The following is a 20,338-nucleotide window of genomic DNA, read 5'->3' as shown; positions in this document are numbered from 1 at the left end:
CAATTTATTAAAAAGTGTGCGCACAAGAGGGAGAGAGGCGCATGTGCGTCTGCAGAGGAACGAAGCATTTACAGTCTCGCAGACTCACACGGGCCAGTGGCTGCCTGTAAATGAATCATTCATTCCCGTCTGTCTGTCTCCTCTCACTGACACACTTTGGCTCTGGCTGTCCCGCGCCGTCTATTGTCTGCCTGCTACTTTGCAAATGAGGACCTCTGTACCAAACGCACCACAGGGAAAAAGGTGCTGAAGCGAGGCGAATGCCATGTTGTCGAGCTGGAAGAAAGCCAGGTTTCGCTTGCTCGTGGGAATTTTTAAAAATCTGAGGTCGTGTTGTGTTTTTCACAGTCTCGATATGCAGTTTACGGCAATGAACGGGAGCCGGTGCACCCGCACGCATCCCGACTCTCACATACACACACATAATAAAAATGCCCACCTGCCTATCATCAGACTCTGTTACAAGCTGGGGAAACGTGTACCACAGGAATGTCCAGTATGTAAATGATACAAAAACTCCATGTATCAAAAAAGAGGCTTTTAAGCATGAAGCTTAATCACCAAGCACTTTTACATTTCAGCATTTGGATTGGCTCAAATGCTAAAATGGGACCACATACACCTGCCATGGTATAGCACACAAAAGGTTCCTGTGAAACCTTTTAAATTATTTATTGACAGATGTAGCTGCTGGCTTTGTTTACCACAACACTATGTATCACTCAAGACAGGTTGAGCCTCCCTGAATAATGCATTGGTTGTTTACTCATAAGCTCCAATGTAACTTGCTTTAATCTGGTTAATCCTTGTTGAGCTTTAGTTACAGCAACTCTTATGGCTTAATGGTTGAAATGCATTAATAAAAACAGGCCATCACTCAGTCAGTATATCTGCAGGCACATTAGATTAGATGATTTCTGTGTGTTGGATTTCACATTTTCCTTACATTTACCGCTGGGGTAAAAAAAAATGATGCCAAAAGAACAGATTATTAATCTGAAAGATTTGATTTGAAAAGTCTTGAATACATGGGGAGGACTAAAGGTCATCTGCATGGGAATCACTGGTTTACACCACAGCAGCATGTTGTGCATCTGACCTGTCGACTGGAAAACTCCAGGGTTGCACTGGCAGTACCGCGAAGCAAAGGCCTCCATCATACGGTCGATCTTCTGCGCCTCGCCGGGCAGGCGGAAACTCCACAGGAACTGCCTGCAATAAAGAGGCGTAGGGTTCGCACAATGCAGTTAACTGTTGAAATTATTATCCCCCCTCCTGCTCGATATTTGAGTTAATCGCTCCCCTGACCGTAGCGCTTGGACGAGGTTTAGGTCTGCAAATTCGTGCAGCTCCACAAAAGCCTGAAGCACCTTGATGTTGAAGTCATCCCTGGAGAAAGCAAAGAACAAAGAAGGTAAAAGTCAGGTTTACATTATCATTCAGCAGCTAATCATTTTCTTTTAAAAATACAAAACGTTTAATGGCGATAAGAACCCTGAAAACTATGTAAACCTAGACAGATTGGGGAAATCATATTTAATCCATGAAGGCGTTTCATAATCTGAACTCCTTTTTTTTGTTGCATTCCCTTCATATTTGTGCCCCAGCTCATATCAGACGCTGTGAGGGTCTGGAAGCAATTGAAACAGCTGGCCAATACTGCGTTTCTCTTCACCGCAGAGGGGAGGACAGGGGTAAACGGTGCGTTTGACTGATGAAAAACAGCTAAAAAGGACCAAACCCATACAGGCTCCTCTTTGTCAGAGTTTTGTTTGGCCATTGGAGGGTTTTCAGAGGAAAAAGTCGACAGCTGCTCTCAGACTGCGGTCACAGCTTCTCTGATCATATTTGTTGTACGCCGGGCTCCACGATCCTGACCCCTGCGTAGTCTCTGTATTGTGTATATTGTAGAAACCAAACCAGGAATTTTAAAGACTTAGCTTTTTGTTTTTTGTGGAAAGAAATTGTAGAAGGGTTGAAAGTGCTGGCTTATAAGAAACCTACAACAAACACTCTTTGAATTACTCTCAGAATTACTTCTTTTTTTTTTTTCTTGCTTATTTGTAGTTCTCGGTCTAGTTTGTGATTACAGTGCACGCTCGGCTGTCATCTACAGCCAAATAAATGGACTCCTGTCCCGTGAGAGTTACATGCAAGGTTACATTTATTCGTGCCTCAGTGTGTGATAATAATAAGACTACTAATTCTTCTCCTTGTTGTTTTCCTTTTCCACCATCTCCGTCTCTATTTTCCTTCTCTTCCTCTTCCCCTCTGCTCAGCATGTAATCATAGGTTCCTGGTCCTTGCATAAGCTTAATTAGTGATAATTACTGAGTGCAAACCCCCATCCTGTGCTTAGTGTGATTTCCAGTGGGTAGATGGCCTCTTTGATGATCCTCCATGAATAAAGCCTGTTAGTAATAGAAGGAGTCTTCAGAGTCCCCCCCAACCCCCAGCCCCCCTGTCTTTCAGCGTGTGTGTGTTTCATTGATTCACTATTGTCAGACTACATCTGTCTGCTGATGCACAAGCAGCACCTTTACTCGTGTAAGCCAATACAGCGTGTGGTTGCTGCAATTTCCCGCATGGACTAAAGGGCAAAGGGTCAGGCGGTGGAGCAGATAGTCTATTTGAAGCTATTTTAAAATGCTCTGTCGCCAATTAAACATTCTGCGCTCACAGAAAATAAAAAGAATCCATTTAACACTGGCAATAAAAGAGCTTACTTTTAATTAAGCTTGTTCAAATGGCAGCTTAAACAAAGCACCAAATCCAGCTGGGATAGCATCAGAGGAATGCAGCCAGCCAAAATAACTGAGGATTTATTCACCACCTGCAGATACACCATCACCTGACAGAGTCTGCGCTGGGTGCTGTGTGATTTCCTGTATTTTATATTGGCTCCTTGGGGGCATATGCTTGTTGTTAGCTCTTGGTTGCAGGCAGCTGAGCATTGCACACATAACAAGCAAGCCTCCTTTGACGCTAAAGATTTCACCTGTGAACATAGACGGCCTCGCAGTTGCTCACCTGGAATCTAATCTAAAAGGGGCACGTATAATACATGTAATGCATAATGCTAATATTTTTATTCAAGTTAGTTCACTTAAATTTGACATTTCCTGCTTTTTCTTTTTATTATGATGCATGCAACAACACAGCTCTACTGCAATTCATAGAAATGTTTGAGATTCTGATTTTTCTTGTGATATTTGCATTTTAGATTTTATATCAATGACAGAATAAAACTCTTTAATGCCTTTTTTCTACAGACTGTATATAAAAAATGGAGGTAAACCCCCTCAGTAATAAATAACAGGGTTCATTAGTGGACAGTTTTGAATCTTTGTTGTTCGTTTTCTTGCAGCTTCCATGTCTTGGTGTGGACTTCCTGTGTTTCTATACGGTTAAAATAGCACCATCCATCTCACTAGTCTTTCGGCTATCTGAGACAGCTACTGCTTTACAGCATTGTCACAACTTGTCTCTTTCTTTATTATCCAGCAGTCTGACCTGAGATATAAAAAGCTGGATGATGGTTTTATTACCAGCTATAAGTCCCACTGGGTGGACTTATAGACAAGACGCCTACGCTGCCTCAAAGATTTATGTTAGAAAGGGGTCAATCATGTTCCCCCTCTTTAATCAGTAAATCCAGTCCATAATTTCCTTCTTTAATCACAGAGGGGGTGTAAATCTCCTGTAAGGAGGACTTTCTCTCTAGGCCTGATAGACGCTTTGTCTTACCGCTCGCCTAAGTAGTCCCCGATGACGGTCTTGTTGAGGCCCTCGCCTTTGTAGAGGAACTGAGCGATGTCTTCTGGAGTGTGCTGGAGAAGGTCGTTCTCCAGCAGGAACTGTATTCCCTGGAGAGGAAGAGGAGGAGGAGAAAGCAGGATGACTGTTCATCTCAAATCATGGTGGGATGATAGATCATGACAAGATTTCACAGCTGTGAAGAGATTGCGTTTCAGTCCGGCACACTTGCTTCAAGGCTACTGACGCTTTAAAGGCTGTGGTGGGTTTTGCTAAGAGCTTCAGAGCTTTGGCAAAACTGTAAACCACAGAAATAACACAGCGGAGTACCTTTTTAGGATCCATGTTGAATTTCTTCCTGCCCATAGCGATCTGTTTGTTTCTCTGGGAAGTTTTACTGGAACACAAAAATAAATATAGAGACTTTATTTATTTACTAAAAAGAACTCCAAACATGACTGATTTTCACCGTCTAGCATCACAATAAACTCATTGTATCAACACTCTGATAAGTTTTCTTACACGTGTAGGGCTGTAACAAGGTCTCCTTGATCCACCCTGAGTCAGTGGCTTTGTTTCCTAAACCAAACCATGAGTGATGGCAAAGCTGGTCCCAGACAATAAATGAGCTGCCTCCTAACGTGGACTGAACACTCACTGGATGTGGAAAAAGCGCAGTGACCTCTGTGCTGCTAACATTCCTTTTTTTAAACATATTAAAAAGGCAGCGTCACATCTTGAGAGTGCTCAGGAACAACAACCAAAAGCTGCTGGTGACCTTTTAGCACTCCTCCGCAGACAGCGTGCTGACACTCTGTATCACGGTAAGGTCCAGGAGCTGCACCGACGATTATTGCTTAAATAATTGTGCAATTCTTAAATATTTCCACCATCATACTCCATAGGATGACCGCTTGTTATTAGCATATTACTTCCTCACCATATTTGAAACACATCTTATTTATTTATTAGTTTTAATGTGAAGTACTTGTTTATGTCTACTGTGTAAATGACTGTATGCTTGTTTCATCACACATTTTATGACAATAAAAGCTTTTTAATTCTCATTCTAACATACAACAGGTATGATATTTCATACAGCCAGGTGTAGTTATGCCACATAACGCTGGTCTGTCATCAAAACTTGCATGCAAATCCTAAACGCAACTCAGACAGAGGCAATGAGTCACAGTCACAGAGATAGCTTTTATGAGGCAAAATCTAATCAAATGTCGCTGCTATTTATTGCTGTAGACCATCATCTGTCATGGAACACTCTATAATCAATATTGTATATGTTTGTGTTATTTTAAGGGTGTTTCTGTCAACTCTACACAAGATTTGTTCTTTTTTTTTATACATTTGTAACCCGAAAAAAGGTTTGGTATTTATCCCCATCGATCGCTGCCATAGTGAGAAGGGCTTGATGAAAGCCTCATAACAAATAGGGAATAACTTTGAGACACACTGCTGCCATTAAATCCACACTAAAAACAATTAACCCGTTTCCACACTTACACATGCCTGTCCACATGAAACAAGACAATGAGGTAAAAAAGACTACAAAGACAACAAAGCATCTCCACTTTTTTGACTTGCCTTTCTCCGACGCATGTCAGTTGCTCGATCTCCGTCATCACCTCTGCTATCTCAAACTTCAACCTCTGTGAGAAACACACAGAGAAAACACAAGGCCCAGTTGGTCTTCTTTATGCTTAAGCTGGACAAAGCAAAGGGATGAGACGGGACTAAGAAAGAACTGTACGCAGTGGAAAACTAACTTTTTTCTTATGGGGAAACTGCGTGTGCAAAGATAGGCCCATTTGCATTACATACAGCATGCAAATACACCCACAGTGCCGCAGCAGCGTATAGACAACGGAAAAAAGATTGGGAATACAGTTGAGCAATTACAACCAATACATTCAGCACCGTCCTTAATTTGGCAATAAAATGACTTTCAATCAATATACAACTGTTGTAGTTAATGAACTTAGCTGCTAAGATGAAGCTAAGTCTATCCAGTTAATACACTGTATATATTCAAGCACACACCTCTATGTCATCGAGCAGCTCTCTCTTCCTCCGCCTGATGTTCGACAGCTCATCCCTCTCCTCCACGGACAGATCCTCGGGGACTGAAAAGCACGATGGAGAAAACACAGAAGACATTACCTCTCATTTGTACGCAGTTGCTATTATTATTTCTGCTATTTTAGCTCTTACTGCATAACAAAAGAGAAAAAAGTCAACTAAAAGGAGCAAAACAGGACTGCTAAATCAAATCTAGCAGTTCACTGCAAATATGTAAAAGCAGTTTTAAGGCTTATTCTCCTAACACAGTAAAGTGGGACCTTGAACAGCTGGAACAGCAGATATCAAGAGCCTGCATGTTAATTAACTAAAGACAGAGAGAGAAGGCAAAGGGTCTTAATTATTCCACTTGAAAGTGTTTAGCCCCTTCCCTCGTTCCTTCTCCATTTAGCTTGGGGGGAAAATTCTATTAATAAAACCAATCCAGATTATGTTTCTTTCATGTGAATTTGGTAATTTAACACAGCCCATGACCCCAACCCCCTCCAGCTGTGTGTGTTTTACCGCTCTGAGCAAGAAAAAAACCCCCAAAACATGCAAGAGAAAAGGATGATTTGCTTTCTTTTCCAGTGTTTCACTCTTGTTTTTCCCTCTAACTTGATCCCTCTTCTCTACAGCGCACGCTTTACTTCTCAATTTTCTACATCTTCCCGAGCACAGAGAGCCTGTGAAATCCTGCTTCATTAAGCCAACCAAAAAGCAGAACGCGTAAATCTCTCAACAGGAAAGTGGCACATCTAAAAATCATGTTCAGCTTCGCATGTTGCTAAAGGGAAAAAAACAAAACCAAAAAAAAAAAAAAACAAACCCCAAGAAAAACCCACCACTTGTTATTTTCCCCTCACAGTCGGGATTCTGCGCCAATTAAAAATAAAACAGGGTCACTGGGCTCAAGAGGAAGTACTCAACCCCCTTTTAATTTGACAGCTTGCAGAAGAATTGCATTCAGGGCGGCCAAGTATTGTTGTCGATGGTATTCGGATTTAGCAGTGACACAAAAGGTACTTCCTAACCCGGTTATGTAATTCTGAAGCAGCGTGAGGAGGGTCAGGTAAAGATGGGGTGGGCGGTTTTCTCCCCGGGGCCATGATTTTAATAGACAGCAGATGGGAATATGAAAGCACAATGAAAATAAAGATGTTAGTTAATTAGTGTTGCTCACCTCCGGCTACCTCACATCACTTACACTACTTGCAATTCTATTGTGACCATGAATGAATGTGGCTTTGAAGACAATTACTTGGAAATTCCCAAGTTTCCCAGTTTCAAAGCTCTTTTACATGACTTTTTAATGCTTTATTTAAGTGTTTTTGAAACATTTCGCCTGCATACATCAAAGTCTGTTTGTGAATTTTACTGGTTAAAAGTTCAAGAAGGGTTGGAGGCATCTAATTAGTTGGAAGGATGTACTCCCTGTGTCCTCCCCTTTATGAAATCTCAATCTATGCCTATATCAGCACAATAAAGTTGTTTCTAAGCATTATCTTATGCAAAACTATAACTTAGTATTTAATGGACAGATACAAATATGGTATAAATGTTTTCCACGTTTATTGGGGGTGATACCAGCGCCAAAACCAGAAAAAAAATCAGATATCAACAGAATACAACCTGGGTGGCCTCCTGTCAGCTAAAAATGGGAAAAATGAAACTTCAATTCATAAAATTGAACAGCAGAAAACTGGAATCTGATCTGAAGAGTCTCTATTTCTGCTGATTCAAATGTGGGACGAAAGTTTGGCCTTAATGGAGCATGGCTCCACCATCCCTCAGATCAACAGTTTAGGCTTGCTGGCGGTGGTGTGATGGTGTGTTTACTGCCTCCTTGTACCCAAATGAGCATTGTTTAAATGCCACATGGTCAACGCTGTTGACGGTGTCCATTCCTTTATGGCCACAGCGGGCCACCATGCGCCCTGTCACAAAGCTCAGATCATCTTAAACTGGTTTCTTGAACATGACGATGAGTCCATGGTACTCAAATGGCCTCCACAGTCACCAGATCTCAATTAAGTTTTGTTAAAAACGAAGTATTATTAGCAAATACTGGATATTGTATTGTAGGTGTCAATGAAAATATATATCAAATATGTTAAGACACAGGCTAAAGCATCAGCTGAATGTGTTTTTCTTAGAAAACAAAATGGTAATCATGGTGAATGCTAACAACTAAACAGGCGGATAAAACATTTCCTGGCACCAGCTTTCTCAGGCTAAACAATCAAATCGTATTCCGGCATCTGACACCGTTTGCACCAGATGACTAATTATTAAAACAGGAAATAATCTATATATAAAAAATATATTAAAAAGGTTCTCCCAATCATTGGGCCGCTTTTATGCCTTTTGAATAATTGTCCCAGAGGACGATTTTATGCAGGAGGCATACAGCTCCATGTTTTCCATTAGCCTAAGGCTGTGCATTAGCTAATAGAGATATCCCACGGCTGCAACAACAACGTGCATGATTACAATCTTGATTCATTACAAATTGAATGAGAAGAGGATGCTCCCTTTAATGAAAGCCAAGCACCATTAGTGGCATAGCATTATCACTATCCTTCAATCGAGGCTAGTCTTGCTGGACCTGGAGCTTTTCAAACTACGTGATAACAGAGGAGGCCATAAAGCCCCTGCTATTAGTGCTTCTGGTGTACTGGATGCTCTTTCTTAGCAGTGTATGACCTTTCTTCAGAGGTGGTCCACCAATTAGATTATTAACACACCCGCCCCGTGACCTTCTATGACTTACTCAGGAAATGACTTTAGTGTCTTTAGCAAACTGGTCGCTACCAAGCCAAACGCAGCCATGCTTGAATGATAATCTACTAAAATCAATTGCGGTGTGAGTCACTGCCTCTAAGTAAACAGCAGATCTTTAGAGGGTCAAATCATACAAAAGTTAATGACACGCCGGCTTCAATTTGTGTCTAAGAAAACACAAAAAAGCTAGACACGCTTTAACTTCGTGACCTCTAGAAGAAATCCCCAATAGGTGACATTAGAAATACACGGCACCGAGTGAGAGATTCCAAAGGTTAACACTCCAACATGTGTGCGGCAAAACAAAAGGGTTCCAGCAATTTCCTGCCTTAAAAAACTAAATCTCCCCAAAATCTACTTTTAAGCGTAAATCCCCTGCTGCTCTTCACACCCAAAAGTAACAACTGTTCCCCCAAACACCCACTAAAACCATGCAGGAAATTATCTGCAAACCATCGATGTGTGTATATATATCGATGGTTTATATATATATATACATATATATATATATATATATATATATATATATATATATATATATATATATATATATATATATATATATATATATATATATATATATATATTCAAGTTATTTTTTGGAGTAGACAGAAGAAAGGGGAAAAAATTCCCAGGCTTTGAGAAATGAGTCTCTGAATCCTGTGTTCAGACCATTCGTGCAGGAAAAGCAGCGAGGTACTTGCAGCACATGGAGCTCACTTGAAACTGGCTGTGGTCCCAGTTGTCACTGACTTGTGTGACTGAGAGGGGATTTGTCTAGATTCACTGCCTTTAAACTGACTTTAAACGCTATAATGTATTTTAAAGTGGATGAGCTTTGAGAAAAAAAAGGCATCCTTTTTATCCCAGTTGGCTCTGAAGCTCTATGTGTCACATGAGAGGAAGGAGGAAAGACCAGGAAGGAAACTTCCTTTGGATCCAGACCCTAATCTGTACTCCGCTGCCCTCAATCCCTCAAACGGTGGACAAAGGCATGCTTTGCATTATAGCCCAGATCATACATACCAGTGGACATGTGGATGAAAATACATATGATTACATGCACACCAAAGCCAGCTGGCACTAATCCTACACACACTCTTTACAAGCCCAGTACACTCATACAGTGTGATATATGGCAGCATATACACAGATGTTCCCAGCTGCTAGCCGCTGCCTGGCTCAGTGATGCTGGATAAAGTAATGTGATAGTTTGCGCCGGAGCAGATCACCAGGTGTAGCTATCTGCAGAGCCACGTCGGTGCAAGTGATGCTGTGAGGTGAACAAGGGTTTGATACAGAAGGTCAAAGGTCATGAACGTATGCCGTATTGAAGCAAACTGGTACACAATGAAGGAAACAGCCAATGAAAACTGACTTCTCTAATGGCAGATTGTTGCTCCTTTAAGTGTTAAACTAAAGCGGTCAGTGTTGATGGTTTTTTCTGATGATGGTGTTTGGGCTTTTAGGTATAACAATATAAAGATAATGTGGAACATAACGGTCCTGGTCTATCATGTCACAAGAGACGTTCCTGGGTGGCTAACATGGCCTCTAGTTTTAACTACCTCTGGGGGTCACCATCAAAATCTGGGGCTCGAGAGGCTGAAGAGCCTTTACACTGATTGCTCTGTTAATCTGCAGTTTTTGGGCTGGAGACCTCCTGCTGTGAGTGCATTTGTTTGAGTGTGTGGTTGCATAGGAGGTGGTCTGCACATGATGTCCTTGTTATATTGCACATCTGTTCGGCATCAGCACTATGTCAATATTTGATGTGATGCTTCCGCAGCCTTACGCCGGTGGCTAAAGTAACTATGATCGGATGATTTGATTGGCCAGAGAAGGCATTTTTGCTGGAGCTGAGGGGATGAGTACAGTTCAAACAGCATCACTTTCACACACTGGAACTCTCCAGTCCTGGATGCTCCAGGTTATAGACAGATTAATATTTTTCTGAGCTCATAAAGTCAAGTTCCCACTGAGAAGTATGGCTACACCCAGTACACTACAAGTATCCAGACACTGTACTCATGATAGTGACAAAGTTTGATGTGGAAAGTTGTACCCGTCTGACCCTGCACAGTCACTGTCTTTGCTGCATGATAAAAAGGGTGTTAGCATATATGCTGTGCTCACAGCAAATGAAAAATGAGATTTCTATTGATGCATTAAAGGCCCACATTATGGCTGCAGCGTGAAACAGTGACATCACTAAGCCCAATCATCATTTGCATCTGCGCTGAGGGTGCAGGTACTTGCTGCAGTATTCTTCTCTGAGCGATAGGCGTACCAGCGCTAGCATTGGAGTAGAAGAAGTTGGTCTACACCAATGACTGTAGAAATTGGTGTACACACTTTGAGGATTATGTTTGATAAATGGCTGAACAGCCTGTAAATTATTACAAAACTAAACAACCAGCACAACCGTTATCAAATGTTACACGAAACAGAATAAGTGCTACACAGAACGATACCAACAAAATTCTTCGGCTCTAACAGCATCGTCGCTTTTATACGTGTAAAATTTGAGCCTTACACGGTCAAACCTCATTTGGATGCAGTCCCAGTTTCAGCAGGCAAAGATGGACAACACTGATATGACAACACATTTTGAAAAGCGACATGTATGTGGCTGATCATTTCCTTTGCTTCCTGTGGGTGTCAGCTGACGGACAAGCAGCAGAATGCAACGCTTTATCTGATATGTGCATGCTCGCCTCCGATATTGTGATAGATATCTAGCCAGGGAGCAATTTTGAAATCCGAATTTGGTACCTGTTATTTTGCACGTATCACTGAACAAGAGCAAACTTCTGATATCTCGAGTGATGCAGACTACGTGCAGGCGGCGGCAGAGAACCGGAGCTGGATGACGGGCACAGACTTCTGTTAAACAGGAGCTCTGCGCTGGCCTTCAGCCCGCTCTGAGATCTGGGATGTTCCTGTGATGGTTGTGTCGCTGCCTGCAAAAACACCGACTCTGGTGGACCACCCTGATCATGTTCACAGTGAGACCAGAACAACACTTTAGAAGCCACCCACAACGTCAAGGTAATTGCTCTCTCTTGGTATTGACTCCCAAGTTCACTATAGTTATTATACATGGATCACCTCAAAATATCCAAATATCCAGATGGCCACCTGGCAGATCAAATACTTTCCATTTAAAAAAAACAAAAAACAAAATCTCAGTTCTTATCCAAGTCTAGTTGAACACAGACGTGAAAATATATACTTGATCGAGAAAACGGTGCAGGAAATGAAAGGAGAAAGTGCCCGGATATTTTATTAAACTTCAAAAGTTTTCTCCAGAGAGGGAATGACTCAGAGCAGCATTTCCATGGATTTAGGAGAGTCTGATGTTGAGCCTCACTAATATAGGATTTTAAAGTCGATACAGATATTGACGCCAATACTGACATTACGCAGGTTATTTAAAAATCTGGTATTCCTACATATTGGCTGATTTTCAGACATACAAAACATTAACAGATACCCTTACTCATTTATGCTCTCCACCGACGCTGCTCGGATCAGCTGGTGGTTGTATTTGTGGACTTTGCAGAGTGCCCTCTTTTGGACAAACTGTGCAACATCAAGCACGACATAGTTGAAGGGTGTTTCTCTGGTCTCGTTTTTACTTTTTAACTTTTCATCCGTTGGATGTTATAAATGCAGATACTGATATATCAGGAAATAGCTAATATCAGCCAATAATAGGTTCAATGGCAGAAGTGCAAATAATAGAGGTACACCTCTATGAACTACCCTGAAAACCTAACCAGCAGTATGTATTTAAAGGGACATTTCACCCCAAGAAAAACTACATTTCTATATTTTCCCTCTGGCCTGTGCAGCCATTTATGCATCTTGATTGTAGAATAAATAAACAGAACTGTCTCTTAAATATGCTGGAAAAAACGCATAAAAAGCTCAGTAAACAAACCTTACAGTGGGTATTTTAATGCACAATGTTTTTCTTTGTATAAAAGTGCAACCACTTTGGTACAAAGCATCTTAAGGCAACTGCTGTTGTGATTTGGCAGCATATAAATAAAATTGAACTGAAGCAGCAGTGATATCGCTGTGCAGACGGACTCATGCAAAGGCTAGGGTTTGTATCAAGATGTTCAAAGATTAGAAGCGTAACAATTTTGTAACTGATACAAAACCGCGATATAAACCTCCGCGATAGCAAATCGCAATTGCATCTTCCCATAACGTGACAGCCATGCTGTTAATGGGTGATTAGAGAACACAGCTTTGGAGTCTGGAAGAAAACTAACACTCTCAGATCATTCAGATAACATACTAACTGCTAATGTATCATAATAATAGACAGTTTTTAAATCCACTCACAATCGAGTGATCAGCCCTGTGGTAAAAAAGATTTTCTTCACTTTTTTTTGTAATTCATCCCCTCTGAAAGAAAAACCAAGAATGGATTGTTTGTTGGTTTTAGAGAATTCTTATGCACAAAGTAAACATTTATGACCTTTCCCCTCAGCTGTGCCTTATTTTTTAGCAAGCACTATAACAATACATGTCAGCCAAGTAGTTAATAATAAGCCTACATCACTGTTCAGCTGTAGTACATAACAGAGGAAAAACACATGCAGTTCATTTTTGGGATGAAATGTTCCTTTAATATATGGCCTGACATAAGCGCCGACAGTGAGACTGACCTAAGATATGTAGTAGTGGTTGAAAAGTAACCCACGTATTTGTGCTGAGGTGAGAATGGGTTTGGCGTCCTCCATTTCTATCCAGCCAGCAGCCAAGAAAAACATGTAAGTATCACAGCCACCCCCACTACTCACTCCCTCCTTTCAGGCCTGCCTGTATGATTGGCTGGACCCGGTTTTCTCCTTTCTCCTAAACTGGACCCAACGTTCCCCTTCAGCTGAAATTACTCAGACGCTGTAGGCCCAGATCTCTGCTGCTGTCTGTCTGTGTTGGTCCCCGCAGTGAAACACGCTCATTTAATTTGCCGAGCCTTTTGTCTCCCATCTGCTCTCCGTCTCGCACTTAAAGAGATTCCTCCTTTCAAAGCTCGAAGCAATAATTCCAGGCAAAGCGTCCCCCTATTTGCAACAGCAGAAACATTGCCTCACTGACAAACAGTTACAATGTCTTGTTTCTCTCTCTCACACACACACGCACACACGAAAACACACACCTACTACCATGGAGATGGGAACATGTTGCGAAGCCTCCACAGTCTCTCTTCTAATCAGGTCCATATGTAGTCGTCTCTCCCGACACTATAATAACGCAGTTTGTTACGAGCCCCGACTCAATCCTTGCGCATCACGCGCCAGCGCTGTCTTTGTGTGTTTGTCTACTTACATGTGGTGTAATGCAACTGTATGTTTAATCTTCTAATGTTGCACCACAAAACCCATAATCTTGGCAGTCAAAATGAATTTCTGTTCTTTCCAAATCTCCCCTTAAGCTTTTAAATAACACAGCCTGCCTACTGGGTCAACCAGCGAGATTTTAAGAGTTCATTTTAGCACTTTTTTTTGGGCAATTGCTTGTGAAGACACAAAATAGACACATTTGCCTAAACCACTGCAGACAGTCATTTCAGACTACTCGGGTGCTGTATGGCGTTTGGAAGGGTGAATTATATGGAGCTCTATGCTCTATGGATTTTTCTTTATTTTTTAATTACATTTGGATAAATGTTAAGCTAATTTAAACTCACCCTCTTCTGGCTTTTAGCTTTAAGCAGGATTACTATTAGTCTTCTCACATAACATTTGGTAAGAAAGCGAATGAGTGCTTCTCAAAATCCCCATCTATTCAGATGACTGACATTAGTTTTTTTTATGTAACACAATTATCTGCAGATTTTACACTTTTTATATACAGTATTGATCAACTACATGTTGGATATGGGAAATCTAATTATTACCAAAATATATTACTGGATGTTGCTGCGGGGTTATGTTTATCTTCATTCAATCCAAAACAGAAGTTATTTTGTTTGTTATCACAGAAAAATATCCAAAGCTGAAGAAAATGGTTTCGGCTTAGTTGGACTAACACACCTGACAACACAACTGCAAGTCATCAACTTTGGGAACTTCTCGTTCTTGTTGTTTCTGTTTTGTCCCGTTTGTTCTTTGTGGTTTCTCTGTGCTCCTCTTTTTTTGTCTTCTCTTTCCCCTCAAGAGCCCATCTTTCCAGGAAGTCTCATCTTTTCAAGCAGTCGTGACATCTCCCTCTGAGGTTCTGCTCTGATGAAACCAACATGATCTGGCTGTATCGCACATGTGATGTTACAAAAGAAAAAAAGCCCCCTGGAACCCCCCCCCCCCAAAAAAAAAGAAAAAAGAAAAACAGGCACATGACCAGCTGAAACAATCAAAGCGTTTGGTGTTTGGTGTTTTCAGCCACTGGTTACGGCCACAATGGCAGTTACACTAAGGGCTTCACCGGGGTCGTCTAGGAGATTAAAAAAGAAACTGTCTGCTCTTAAGTAGGATTTATGTGTAACTGCAAGGATTCTGTAATCATGAACACTTGTCAAACCCTCTGCCTTAACTTATGGAAATGTACCTACACGCATTCTCAATCATCCAGGTAAGTAAATCCCCAAAAGTTGATTCTGTTCATTGCGACGTAGCGTTTTCAGTGGGAGAAACATTTCGTCACTCATCCAAGTGACTTCTTCTGTCTCAGAAGACCCACCTCATCAGGCCAGGACTCCTCAGTCTATTTACACCTACAGGCCAGTGGACACTCTTTCAAGGATGAGGATGTGCACATCCTGGATGGGGAGGAGCAGGGTTTGAGCTGGGAGTCAAGGAGGCCATTTACGTGAAAAGGGAAAGACCATCGCCGAATCGAGGAGGGGGCCTAAGGGTACATCTTTCACCATCTTACAATGCTGTGATTGCAGCCATTCCCCAGTGAATGGTACTCATGGCCATTGATCAGTGGTCTTTGATCAATGAGCTCTGATCAGCGGTTGTTGATTAATGGTCATGAGAATTTGCATGTTAATGATGAAGGAACTGACCTCACAGCCCACTGTTTCTTCAGTGGTGCTAGTTTGAGTCATTATGCAAATGTACTGTTTATAAGGTTGGGGAAACCTGCAGTCAGCTGAGACTGAAGAAGTAACCTGGATGAGTGATGAAACGTTTCTCCCACTGAAAACGCTACGTCCAGATGAACAGAATCAACTTTTGGGGATTTACCTACACGTTGCATCGACTGCAATGACTGATTGCATTTTCAGCTACTTCGGCTTTTCCTCTTTTTTTGAGTCGACTGGAAGAGAACAGACCAACTTGAAGAGAGAAACTCCACCACCAATTAGTATTTTGGCAGCAAACATGCAAAGCAATGCAGGTACACCAGCACAAGTATTAAAGCTGGTAGCCCTGTTGGCCACTTCTGCATGCTGCGTTAGAGGCGCTACATAGATTCAGTGCAGTAGTATAAAATCATTCACTCTGTAATATTGTGCTTTTACAGCAGTTCAGACCACAGCTATCATCAGACAGCAATGTTATGTCTAATGTGACATGTTAAGTATTGGCTGCATCTTGCAGAGCTTGTGGCAAAATCTTTGCACAGACCGACACATAAACCCAGGTTAAAGTGCTCTAAACCATCTTTGGGGTAGGTCCGTCTAGAGTAGGTGTCTCCCAGACCACATTTTTAACCATAATGCCACAGAGAGAGAGACAGACAGACTCACAAAGCAAAAACAACACTATTCATGCTGTCGCCACTAGTAAACATGTATCCACCCATTCAGCACCAGCACCATTTACTTTCAGCCTCCCAGGGTGATGGATACCTACAGAGCAGCCACAGCTCGCCTCAAGTAACTGTCTGATGTCCTCCCACTCACTCGCCCTACAGCCACAACAAAGACCATACCCCAATCACACCAACTTCCCCTTCTTACCAACTAATCTCCCTCAGAGCTTAAGTTCTGTGTAGACTCAAAAGCCATCTTATCTTGAGTTTCACGCCTGCCGGGGTGAATATGATATGAAATAATTGCATCCAGTCTGATGTCCATTGAGAGTTGATTGCACAGAAACGCAAAGAAGAAAGACATTTAAATTTTTTTTTTACTGAAGCTCTTTCACTGCAAGAGAAGACTGATCAGAAAGCCTGCGTGTGCTTTTAGGAGACACAGTAAGTGCCATTGTGGTGTGTTCCATTAACAGGTCTTTACATTCAGATATGAGATGTTATTTCAGAACACACTCACAGTCCAACGACAGCAGGAGAATGGAAGGAAAGGCTTTTCCCATTTAACTTTTCCCACGGTCAGATAGAGAGAAGAGTGCTGATTGACTCACTCGGGTTATCGTGACAGTTAAACAGGAAACATGGACAGAAAAGCCTGATGAGGCTCAACAAAAACAAACAGTTTTGCACATTTTGGGCGTCTACACCGACTTTGCCACAAAGAGCTTCATTCAGGCTTTAAAGGTGTTGGAAATTTCTATTCACTTCAGCATTTTAATACTCCCAAGTCTGCACAAACAGCTCAGCTCGCAATAACCCTTGACTGAAGCATCACAGAGCTCCTACGAAGGAAAGGAAATAGAAATTTTTTTATTTTTTTTTAAATCCAAGAGTAAAAATCCATGGCCTCAATCCAGCCATTCAGTGAACTGCTTCCTAGCCAGCTCCTGCGTCTGTGTTCTTTCCACTTCTCCATTCAGCTATACAATGATGCTAAAAATAGACACATGAGTAATAAAAACATTTTGAAGCCTGTTGCTGATTTCATCCAATCTGAAGCCAGGCCCTGTCTGCTCTGTGGCATGCAAGCTGAGCAGAGAAGCGCCAACTCTGATTAGTGAGTGCAGTAAACATGCACTAATGAATCCCATGCTGCAGCTGAGTACCACAAACAATGCACAGTGGCACCGTTTATAGTTTCGTTCAGCGTGGGGATAACTGTAGTTAAGAAATATAGGTTCTACTTGCAGGATGGGACAACTCCACACACTGCACAGTAATAGGTGCTCTACAAGTTCTTGATTCTGTCTGCAAATTGCAATAACCCCGCCCCCCCAGATCACACACTTTGAGGCAGAGCAATAAGTTGCAAACACAAGCATGACTTTTCCCCTTGCAATGAGTTGCTTACTGTATGGTTGTTGACATGCATTGAAATCTAGCCAATGTAACATGCTTGACAGTGTAAAAAATGTACAGCTGTAGGACTGGTGCTACGATCTAAGTCTCTTAACCATCCAATAGAAATGCAGCATGAAATGAGGAGCAGATCACACTGGCGCCGCTGTGAAGTAAAACAAAACAAAACTCATTCACACCTGCCAAAGGAAATGTTTGGGATTCCATAAAGGAATGTGCCTATTATGGACTCTTTTGTGTATGATGTGTCCTCCAGCTGTTATAGTGATAGCACCACGGAGGCCGCAGCATGGAAGGAAAGCTGAACAATGTGAAATAACTGTGAGGTCATTGGACAGCCTACATCTGTTTGTTTTTGTTTTTGTAGTGAATGCATAAGATTCCTTAAATGTGACAATCGGCAGGTGTTTAAGAGATGAATGGCAAATCCAAAGTTTGCTCTCCTTTTCCCTCTGTTTTGGTCTCCACCTGCTCCTGAGATAAATAACTAAATGCTCCACTGTGTTTAGTGGTTTAGTGTTTATGTGGTCGCTTACCGTTTGGTGCAGGGACGCCAGCACGCAGTCGTTTTAGCGGCTTTTGTTTAGATAGACGGCCGCAAGTTGCGACTAGAGAGTGAACAACACCAAGCACAGTAAAAACCTTTCAACGAGTCGTGGGCGGCAACTGGATTTAAACACAAAAAATTAAAGTCTTTTCACATCATACGCTGATTTTATTTGCAGACTGTCAACACAGTGCAATCAGTTAGTCACGCCCAAAGCATATTCTTAATGGGTCATTAAGCTAAAGAGAGCTGCAGAGGCGGGTGGTAATTTTTCCCTGATTGGTTCATGATTACAAGCAAAGCCAGCTCACAGCATACATCATCGCCTGATCACCTGATAATCAGTGTTAGCATAAAGCATTGATTATAGCGATTTTGGTGCACACCTGTAATCTACCCAAAAAAAAGGCTTCTCACATCAGAAACCTCAGTGTCGCCTTGTCATTTTGGACCCAGCTGCATGTTCCCATACACTGTTTACAGTTACAGAGGAGGAGGGTTGAGGGAGCATTAGCTCTTTGTGTACTGTTGCTTAATCCTATAAAATATGATGTCATCTGTTGGGCCTCTGTTGTTCTCAGATTGGCTCAACGGTGCAGAACAAATGATGCCCTTAACTTTGAACATATGTTGTGCAGTTTGCATGCAGGCTGGACACACAGGCGTGGGAACACGGTCCCATAATGTGCACATATGTTAGAATGCAAGATAAGAGAGCTACAAAGCACAGTTTGCAACAAGGCAGCTCAACATGCATTGAGCTAAAGGTCTGCAAAATCACCACGGCACTGACATCACAAAGTTTTTTCAGTGATCTGACATAAAAATGTAGCAGAACACACCTCTGAGTCTTTGACATTACTGACTTTGTGCAACTGCCCATTAAGTGACTGGCAGACAGATTCAGGCGCCAAGTGCCTTTGGCTTAGCATCAGCGTATCAAAGTGCGCATGTGAACAATTTTAAGTGATGGGAGGCAGTGAGAGCGTGAGTAAGCGCTCCAGAGCTCTCAATTAATTTAACATGTATGGAAAGTTATTTGAAAAATCCGCTACGCACACTGCTGCATGTAATCTCAACAAGCTTGTGTCCTATATTTCAGATTTAATCACACACAGCGTGCCTCGGTGCTCTTGAGCTCTCTCTTCTTGTCACATGATTTTTTTGGGGGGGGGGATCGGTATCTCTATGATTGACCTCATATGAGGAGCTGGCTTGTAGTGCGCATGATTTTAAGGGAAAATGGAACAACCACACTAACTCCTCATGGGTTAGAGTCCAAATAGAATGACTGTAAAATAATATTCATGTCTGTAAGCCTCTGAAATAACACATTTAAAACTCTTCACCTAAAACACACATGAAAAGAGAGATCTTTGTTCACAGCTAGCTGTTTTCCCTCTGGTAAAGCTAAAATATGAATATTCCTTGCCCTTTGGATCATGAATCAGCACAGTTACCTTTGTGGCACATTAGATCTTCCTATTTCTTGTTGATAACTGGCCCTAGAGTGAGAGCGTGGAGTGAGAAATCAATACGCCTGATTTTGGCAGCAAATATGCAAACATTAATATTCACACAAATCCTCCAAAATATAGTGATTTATTTGTCTATTATATAAATATTCTTACATTGATGGATGTTCATATTATTGAGAGGGGCAGCCAATCAGAAGGAAGCTAGCCTAAATGGAGATGCGCTAAAGAACGCCAGTTTCAGACAGAGAATGGAGATGATTTTTAAGCGTGAATCATGCAAAGCTACCCGAGTGGAATTCAAATAAAATTAAACACGGACATCAGCTAAAGGGCATACTGACTGGAACATTTGGAAATATCTGTGTCATCTGTATCACTTTCATTCAAATTCAGGGCAGAGCATGAAGCTTTCCTCATATTCAGGTAATTCAAGCATGACACCGATGAGGGTAAAAAAGAAAAAGTGGAAGTGCAGGGGAACGCCTCTCCTGCCTCTACTAATCTCACAGTTTAACCGCCAAACTGTTATCAGACTATATCCATTTGTTTACACTACATT

The 20,338-nt window shown here is 41.7% G+C and overlaps 1 protein-coding gene across 3 annotated transcripts in view; it reads right to left on the bottom strand.

Annotated features, from left to right (window-relative positions):
• Positions 1-20,338, bottom strand: part of LOC100708313 (cytohesin-3) — a 30,810-nt gene that overhangs the window by 9,101 nt on the left and 1,371 nt on the right. Inside the window, exons 2-8 of one of the 3 annotated variants that reach the window (XM_019362769.2) lie at positions 19,762-19,806; positions 5,812-5,894; positions 5,356-5,420; positions 4,087-4,153; positions 3,748-3,866; positions 1,309-1,389; positions 1,100-1,212 (exon numbers count right to left, since the gene is read on the bottom strand). In XM_019362769.2, coding sequence (XP_019218314.1) covers positions 1,100-1,212; positions 1,309-1,389; positions 3,748-3,866; positions 4,087-4,153; positions 5,356-5,420; positions 5,812-5,894; positions 19,762-19,774 — 541 coding nt within the window. In that variant the 5' untranslated portion in view covers positions 19,775-19,806. Of the gene's footprint in view, positions 1-1,099; positions 1,213-1,308; positions 1,390-3,747; positions 3,867-4,086; positions 4,154-5,355; positions 5,421-5,811; positions 5,895-18,290; positions 18,425-19,761; positions 19,807-20,338 lie in introns of those variants that run through there. The other 2 variants (XM_025909553.1, XM_005448136.4) reach the window with 2 other exon arrangements.

The sequence above is a fragment of the Oreochromis niloticus genome, linkage group LG8, assembly GCF_001858045.2.
Source record: "Oreochromis niloticus isolate F11D_XX linkage group LG8, O_niloticus_UMD_NMBU, whole genome shotgun sequence".
NCBI lineage: Eukaryota > Metazoa > Chordata > Actinopteri > Cichliformes > Cichlidae > Oreochromis > Oreochromis niloticus.
Note: the sequence above shows the minus strand (reverse complement) of the source record. Positions and strands in the feature narration are given on the sequence as shown.